The following is a 9,105-nucleotide window of genomic DNA, read 5'->3' as shown; positions in this document are numbered from 1 at the left end:
AAATAGGAAGAGGAAGGAAAGAATTAAAGAAGGGAGAGAGGAAGGAAATTAGCATTTATTAAGTGCTTATTATGTGTCAGGGACTGTTCTAAACTTGTCCTTAGTCTCCAGGAATTTATGTTCTAATGAGGCAGAGTAGCACAAAAGAACTGTGGGAGAGAGAAGAAAGGGACCAGGAATATCCTAGGATGAGGAAGCCTGAGGAAACCTCTAGAATGAGATAACAACAGAGATAGTTTTGAAGTCCAAAATTCAGAAATCAGCTAGAAAAAAAAATTGAGCTTATAGCAAGGTAAACTAGTTACTTGTGCCTAACAAAGAGAGAAAATATAGGCTGGAAGATGGTTTAGGAGCATATAATCCAACCCTGCCTTTTACAGATGAGAATTTGAGCTGCCAGGAGACTGAATGATTTATTTTCAAGTTAAAGTTACTTAACCTGTAAGTAGCAGTTCTGGATTTGAACCCAGGACCATCGACTAAATCCAGTGCTTTTCCTACTATATTTTTCTGACATCTATTTGCTCTGTGACCATTTCAAAATGGTCACAAAATAGGCTACATTCTTCTCTTAATCTTATCAGTATAATCCTAAAATGATCTGTATTTGCACTCTTAGTGAAATGGCAATAAATACAAGATCAAATTACCTGTATTTGTATTGGAAAAAAAAAAAAAAGGAATACACTCAACATTTTGCAACAAGCATTTTAAAGAGGTACTTTGGGATAATGAAGTTTTCTTCTCATTTAAGTCTTTTATCTTTGTGTTATGGGAATTTTTGATTTTTAAAATTTCCTTTTATTAAATTTTATTATCTGAGAATGGGAGGAAACCAGGGCTGTTTTTCCTGGTTAGGAGATTATTGAGTTAGCTGACAGCTGTCTCTGTGGGATGTGAAAATTTATTTAAGGCCTCAAATATTCTTCAGATAAGAAGCCAGAGGAAGAATCTTAATTGTCCCCAACTCCTTGGATATTTTGGTGACATGTAAATCTTACCCCTCTATCAACCCATTATGAACCCTTTCTAAATATAGTTTAATCTGTAATCTGACTTCATTTACCTATAGAATCTGTTTAACTAGTTTTATTTCCTTAGGAAATATATGAGATTCTGATTCTATTTAACTAAGTTTATTCAACTTTTATAACACTGAAGGAAGCCTAGGATTATAAATCTTAAAAAATTTTATAGCAAAATAATATATGAAATTGTAATATGTAAAAGAATTATTTCTCTATTATTAACGTAATTGGTCTATAAAAAGCCTTGTTAATATCCTAGTCATTGTTCAATATTACATTTCTACCTCCTAGAATTGTGCTTAAGCATAATAAAACAAAATAAATAATAATACATAAAATAAAATAATTGAGTTTTTTGCCTCTACAGTTTCTGCGTTGGGGTTGATCTTTTTTTTGATAATAATTACCTACCACATGAGCTCAAAAAGGACATGCATTTTTCATCATACATGTCTTAACATAGACTGGAAGAGACTGTGGGGTTCTGAAAACAATTCCAGAAGAACAAAGGTTCTGGCAAAATTCTGACAAGCTAGCCAGACTTCAAGTATAGGCCACGACTGTCATCAAAGGCTTTGCCCTAGTGAAGTACAAAAAGCCAAATGAAATAATCAAAGGGTCAGTCTCCATGGATTGTCTTTTTTTTTATATTTCCTTCCTTCTTTCTTTTCTTTTCTTTTCTTTTTTCTTTTCTTTTTTTTTTTTTTTTTTGACTACAGTAACTCATTGTCTAGGAAGGATGCCATCTGTATCAATGGAAGGAATACCTATCATCTTTTAATCACAGACCCCTGAAATTTTAAAATCTTTTTTGAGTGGCTATATGTTTGTGTATTTTCACACATATAGGCACTTTGTATATGTACATAATTTTTGGTTAAATTGTGTCCTTTTTGGGGATTTTTTTGGAGTAGTTTGCCATTTTCTTTTTCAGTTTATTTTATAGATAAGGAAACTGAGATAAACAGGTTGAAGTGATTTGCTCAAGGTCATACAGTTAGTGTCTCCGGCTGTTTTTGAATGCTGCTGTTCCTGACTTTAGGGCCAATAGTCTTATCCACTGCCCCACCTAGCTTCCTCATACATATATCCCTACACATATAATAGAGAAAGCTACCTTCTGAATTAGGAAGACTTGCATTTGTGACCTGCCTCTCATCCAGTCTGACTGTGTGACCCTCTGCAAATCTCATAACCTCTCAGTACCCTCAGTCAACTGTGTAGAATGGAATTTTAGAGCCAGTGATGATTTTCTTTAGTAAATATAATTAGTTTCCTCATCAAAGTTTCTTATACTAATAAAATCACAGGCATGATGTCCAAAGATATAATATGTGTAACTGTGTGCAAAGATATAGCTATGAAACGACCTTTTCTCCAGTGCTTGGCACATAGTAGATGCTTAATAAATCACAATCATCATTATTATCATCATTATCTTCATGAGATTATATGATTATGATTATGATGATCATATCTAGTAACTACAGGGAGATCACTATTGTTGGACAGTTGTAATTATTAGCAAGTTCTGCCTCATATTGAGACAAAAATCTACCTTTTTTTTTTTTAACTTTTGCCCATTGTTCATGGTTCAATGCTGTGGGGCCAGAGGTTCCATAGTGTGGAAAGATAGCTAAGATTCCCTTGGCTCTTGCCTAGTTCTTTGGCCTCCAGATTGTATCTAGTTCTTTATGGGACCTCTCTCCTTCTGACTCATTTCAGATGGTCTAGCCACATATCAACTCTTCATTATACATGGAATCTCTGACTATTGAACTTATTTCACATACATCTGAATAGAGTTTGTGTGTGTGTGTGTATGAGTGTGTGTGTATGTATGTATGTATTTACTAATATAGATGTGCATATATACAGATTTATAGATCTATATATACATATTTATATGCATATATAGAAAAAGATTAGATGTAGATATCTAACTATTTAGATCTAGATGTATATGCATATATACACACATGGGTATGTAGAAAAAAGATTATAGATATCTAGATAAGATATATAGAGATCTCTTTGTATGTCTTTGTGTCTCTGTCTCTGTCTTTCTGTCCATATCCATATCCTTATCTCTATCTCTTTCTTTATATGTATTTTTCTCTCTACTGGATTACAAATTTCATAAGAGCAAGTTTTGTGTCATATCTATCTGCATATCCTTAGAGGCCTTTCAAATAGTATATATTTAATAGCTATTTATTGAATTAGAGAACAATTGGGAGGTCATATCTGCTCTGTATTCCTAGTCCAGTCTCAAATAATTTGTAATACAAGAACAAGGTTAACCACAAAGAGCTACATATTAAGCCTTTTTTTTCTGAAATGAATTCTGCTAGATTAGTCAATTAATCTACAAGCATTTTATTAATTACCGTGTGCCAGGCACTAGGGCTGAGGATACAAACAAAAGAAAATATAGAAATAGTTCTTATCAACCTCACCTCCCCTACCTCCATTTCCCACCTCCCCTCACCTCCCCTTTCTCTTCCTCCATATTCACACACACACACACACACACACACACACACACACACACACACACACACCCCTCTTTTCCTTATCCTAGTGGAGTGTTGAGCTGGGAATGGAGAGTAAAGCCCTGAAGATTGAGGAGATGGAGGAGGGAAGACGGATCAAGATGGTAGGAATACTTTACCTTACTCAATTTTGTTTATAGTTTTATTCATACTTCACTAAGTTCACCTCTGTGAAGCCTTCCATGACATCACTGCTTCCCACTCCCACCTAAAAATATTCTTCTTGGTCCTCAAGCTTTCTTAGAGTATTTTTGTATTTCTTATTTTCTCACATCCTGGTCTACTTTATATTATACTATAATCTTGTTATGCCCTCTTCCCAGTTCCCCACTAGAATGTAAATTCTTTGAGGTCAGAGACTGTATTATTTTCTTTTCTCTTGTTGACCACCCCCTCCCATGACTTTTCTTAAATCTAATCTTTATTATAGATCATTGATTTTTTTTAAAGGCTTGTTATTTTTTACATATCCTTTAAAAGACTTAGATTTTTTTTTACATGCCTTTATTATGTCTCCCCCCCTTAACAATTAAACAATTAAGGAAAGCTCCTCATATCAAATATGCATAGTCCAGTAAAACAAATTCCCCATTGGCCATGTCCAAAAACATGAGATAGCATCCTCTTCCATCTTCATATCCAAATGTAAGGCTTTGCCTACAATAAGCATTTAATAAATATTTGTTGACTCAAATTGTTGGATCAATAATACTAAGGGCAGCCACAGTGTGGCTTACTATGTATGTCCATTCTCAGAGAAGAAAAAATGCCATTCTCTTGGCCCTGCTTAGAAAATACAGGTGCAGCCCACAGCAATTGTCTCCATAACAGTTCTTGGGGCACAGGCCTTTTGCTGCCTCCAGCCACCCCGGGGAAACGATGAGCAGAGATGACGACGTACTGGAATCTGGCTGTAAATAGGAACACTCACCATGGTTCGATCTTCCTGCATCGTGAAGGGATTGATACAGCCTAGGCAAAGGCAGCGGGCCTCTGGGAGGTCCACAGGGATTCTTGCTGGATCATGATTCAGACTGCAGGAGAGATGTGGGAGGGAGGCTCACAGAGAAAGAGCTGATTCACCAAATCCTCCCTTGTCCCCTTGACCTAGAGGTGAAGGCTAAGACTAAGTAGCAAGGCCTATGCCCTCTAGTTATCTCTCCCAAACCTTCACGTTCATGTAGTATAAAGCACTTTTAGCTCACTCTAAGATAATTCTCTGAAGTACTATCTTCTATTAAAAACATAATCAAAAAAACTTTGCAGTATCAAAGTGTTCGTGGAATCATAGGATCTCAGAGATAGAAAGGGATGTCAGAGGCAATCTACTCTGGCTCTGAGTAGGCCTCCCCTGAACATCCCTGTTTTCATTCAGCCTCTACACGAAGACCCTTAGTGATGGGAAACTCATGCTCTTTAGAAAGAGACTGTTCTACTTTCAAGTTTCTCCTTATATGGAGCTGAAATTTGTCTATATTTGCTTCACCCCTCCTGTTCTTCTCTCTAGGGTCATCAAGCAGAATAAATTATCTCTTCCATATGTGTGTGTGTGTGTAAACACACACATGTTTATGTATATATGTTTATGTTTACATGCACATATATACATTACATTTCAAATGCTTGAAAATGGCGGTCATGTTCCCCCACTAAGTCTGCTCTTTCACAACTCAAACATTCCAATCTTTTCAACTTAAAGTAATAATAACTAACATTTATATAGTCCTTTAAAGTTTGCAAAACCACTTTAATACAAAAAACTCATTTGATCTTTACAACTCTACTAAATAGGTGCTACTATTACCCTTATTTTGCAGATAAGGAGACTGAGATAGACAGATGTGAAGTGACTTTTCTAGGGTCAAACAGGTAGTAAATGCACCAACCATATCATTCAGTGTCAGGATTATGAATATGGTACCTCCTTTTTATAAGTTTAATAGTTTCTATGACATCTTATTACTTTCTAAATAGATAGCCATGATATAATGGAAAGAATCTTGGACTTGACATTTGGAGACTAGGCTCAAATTTTGGCTCTACTATTTATTAGTTGTGTAAACCACTTACTCAAGTTACTTCCTTTTTTTAAACCTTGGTTTTATCACCTGTGAAAGGAGGGAAATAATGCATGGACCATATATCTTGAAAAGATCATGTATGTAAATGTTTGCTATGATTATTACCAAGGAGGCATGAACAGAGAGTTACAAGTGTCTTCTGGAAAGCTGTTCTTCTCAGAAGAGACCCAAATGGACATTGAGTCCTCAATCAGCTTTTATACATATCTAGATTTTGAGATGAATGTTTCATCTTTTTATGGGATGTTCTTATAATATCAACAACAATAATAACTTATATTTATGTACAGATTTAAAATGCTTTACATATATTGGCTTATTTGATTCTTACCATGATCCTATAATTTTATTTACATAAGGAATTAGAGAGGAAAGTTATCTGCCAAAGCATATCAACACTTGTTCATCAAGTTAGTTGGGTTTTAGGTTTAGATTGCTTACAAGACACATGACTTTTGCAAGGTCACACAGCCAATATATTTCAGAGATGAGTCTTGAACCTCACTGCAGCCAAGCAGCAAGCAATTATTATCTCCATTTTGTAGACAGGAAGAAAGAGACCAAGAAAAGTGCTTTATTGTCCAGGGATTTGTAAGGGACAAAGCCTGAATTGGAAGTCAGATCTTCCAAATACGAACACTCTTTCCTTATTACCAACACTCTTTCTGTTGTTACCGGCACTTGATTTTATTTGCAGTTTATTGAAGCTCAGCTCAATCATCACTAGTTCTTTATTCATGGTTAATGTCCTCAATTTTATTTAATTTTTGCTGTTCGAATGGACCTTAGAATAATCTGGTCTAATATTCTCCCCTATGTGAATGTGTATGGTAAAAACAACACTAGATTTGAAATCAGAAAAGCTAAATTCAAATCTTGCTTTTGCTACATATTATTTGATTGACTTTCAGGAAGTTCATCTGGGCTTCTGTTTCCATATTAGTAAAATGAGGAGGGGGCAGTTAGGTGCCACAGTGAATAGTATGCCAAGTTTGGAGTCAGGAAAATCTGAGTTTAAATCTGACCTCAGAGATTTACTAGCTGCATGACCCTAGGCAAGTCACCTAATCCTGATTCCCCCAGATTCTTCAGGAATAAAATGAGCCGAAGGAAATAGCAAACTGTTCCAGGGTCTTTACCAAGAAAATCCCAAAAGGGGTCATGAAGAATTGGGCATAACTGAAAATGACTAAACAACAACAATATAAATAGTTGACTTTGTTGCTTTTCTGCTTCACAACTTATGACTTTATCACTCTCCTATGATTATGAATTTCTATTCCTGTTCTAATATTACCTTTGTGTCCTTGAGCAAATGACTTTCTCTGATGCTCCATTCTCTTTTTTGATAATAATATTTGCCCAACCTATTTCTTAGGATTGTTGGGAAGAGAGTGCTTTGTTAATCTTAATGTACTATAGGAACATGAGATAGAGCATAGCATAGTGGAAAGAAGACTAGATTTGAATCCAAGATATTAGACCTCATACTGACAACCATGTGTCTTGACTAAAGCACATGCCCTCCCTGAATCTCAGTTTCCTCATCTGTAAAATGAAGGGTTTAGATTAAATTGAAAAGTGTCTACTGTCTCTATCATTCTAGATTCTATTACCATTTACCCCTTATTCTGGGGACCAGATGCTGGACTCACCTGTATGTCCATGGGGATAGGCTCCTCTTGTTGGACATCCACAGCTGCAGGTTGACCTCACATTTGCTTTTAGATTGCTCTGAACTGTTCCTCAGCTGGGTCACCATCTCCTGAATGCTCCTCTCATATTCTTCCATTAAGGCAAACACCTTTTCCCCTGGCAGCTTCACCCTTTGGACCAAGTCTAAGGATCCCTGAGCCACTGAGGGAAGAATTTTTGTCCTCGTCGTCCCCTTCCTCTTTCCTTTGGGATTCTGGAGTTTGGTCTTTGACTGCCCTGGGTCACTCAGAGTCAGAGAGAAGAAGATGGAGATGGCAAGGAGTCCAAGCTAAAGAAAGAGCCCATAGAAGTGTTACCATCTAAGTTAGCTTTACAAAGAGCCAAGAGCCCACTCCTAACCTTGTGAGGTCAAGGAGCAAGAGTCAATCCACAGTCCCACAGCCCTGGCTGTGCAAGATATCTCAAGGAGAAAAGGATTCTATATTGTCTAGAATCTTTTCCTAATGCCTACTACACTGCTCAGGCCTCCTCTTGCCCTTCCCTCCTCACCCATTCTATTCATTTTGCCACCCAGCTGCCATTTTCCCAGTCATCTTGAATCAGAACTTTGATGAAATATTGACTTTTTCCTCTCCCTTATTAATACATTCAATGAGGTTCTTTATCCTATTGATTCCATCTTCAAAATTGCATCTATCCCCTTCTCTCCTCATGTCACCTAATTTCATACCTCATTATCTCTCATTATCTTTGAACTATTACGGAAGTTTTCTTAATAGCATCCCTGTCACTTTTGTCTTCCCTGCCTAGTCTGCCTTCATACAGTTATCCCAATTCAGAAATCTTCTCCTTATTGTCTATCAGATAAAATGCTAACTTCCTAACGTGTCATTTAAGACCCTCCATAATCTAGTCAGATTTATGTTACATCACTAGACACACTCTAAATTCCAAGCAAATTGCATTACCAGCTAACCTCTAATCTTCTATTGCTCTCTCTTGCCTCTGTATATTAACTAGTTCTCTCTCATGCCTCAAATGTATTTCTTCCTTATTTCTACCTATTAGAATCCTTCCCTTCTTTAAAGGCTCAGTTTTAATGACAATTCTTCAATGAAGTCTTTCCTAATTCCTTCCAGATGAAAGAAATTTCTTACTTCTTGAATTTGCCTAAGTATTTTGTTTGGATTTCTGTTTTATCCATAATCCCTCCTGTTCCTTGCCCCCATCACATTTTAACTTGTGTTGCAGAATCACAGTTTCTCAGATTTGGACACAATCTCAAGAACTTGAAAAATACATGAACAGAGAATGCTCCCCACAACACATCTGATAAGTGGTCATGCAGTTTTTGAAGACTCCAGTGAGGGAGGCCATTCTATATCCAATCAGCTGTCATGTTAGCTTTTTAGTATGCAGCACTTTCTGTCTTCTGCCACTAGAGCCATATGAGTTCAGTCCCTCATCTTCTCACACCTAGAACATTGTAATAGTCTCTCCTTATTCTAACTTATCCTCCAGTCAGCTGTCAAACTGATCTTCCAAATGCACAAGTTTGATCATGGCAACCTAAACTATTCCATAAATCCCGGTGGCTCTTTATTACCTATAGGATTAAATATAAAATTCTTTCTTTGACCTTCATGGCCTTTTTAAAAAAAGCCCTTCATGGTACAACTCCTTCCTATATCTCCAGTGTTCTTACATATTACTTATATTAATATTGTTTTATTATTTTGTTTGGATCTATGTTTTATCCATATCCAATGCAGCCAATGAGTTATT

At 36.3% G+C, this 9,105-nt stretch overlaps 1 protein-coding gene across 1 annotated transcript; it reads right to left on the bottom strand.

The window, feature by feature from the left end:
- Nucleotides 1–4,108: 4,108 nt before the first annotated feature.
- Nucleotides 4,109–7,562, bottom strand: IL17B (interleukin 17B). The gene is made up of 2 exons (XM_074285153.1): nt 7,320–7,562; nt 4,109–4,617 (listed from the first exon to the last, which is right to left on the bottom strand). Exons 1-2 carry the CDS (start codon nt 7,454–7,456, stop codon nt 4,371–4,373), a joined length of 384 nt encoding a protein of 127 aa, XP_074141254.1. The 5' UTR covers nt 7,457–7,562; the 3' UTR covers nt 4,109–4,370.
- Between the last annotated feature and the right edge of the window lie 1,543 nt (nt 7,563–9,105).

The sequence above is a fragment of the Sminthopsis crassicaudata genome, chromosome 2 (assembly GCF_048593235.1).
Source record: "Sminthopsis crassicaudata isolate SCR6 chromosome 2, ASM4859323v1, whole genome shotgun sequence".
NCBI classification, from domain to species: domain Eukaryota; kingdom Metazoa; phylum Chordata; class Mammalia; order Dasyuromorphia; family Dasyuridae; genus Sminthopsis; species Sminthopsis crassicaudata.
Note: the sequence above shows the minus strand (reverse complement) of the source record. Positions and strands in the feature narration are given on the sequence as shown.

What these genes read in the sequence shown, in the direction of transcription:
- IL17B (XM_074285153.1), bottom strand. Translation starts at nt 7,456, where the DNA reads ATGGAAGAATATGAGAGGAGCATTCAGGAGATGGTGACCCAGCTGAGG. An exon ending in CTATCCCCATGGACATACAG is followed by an intron (nt 4,618 to 7,319) that starts GTGAGTCCAGCA and finishes TCTCTCCTGCAG; the next exon opens with TCTGAATCATGATCCAGCAA.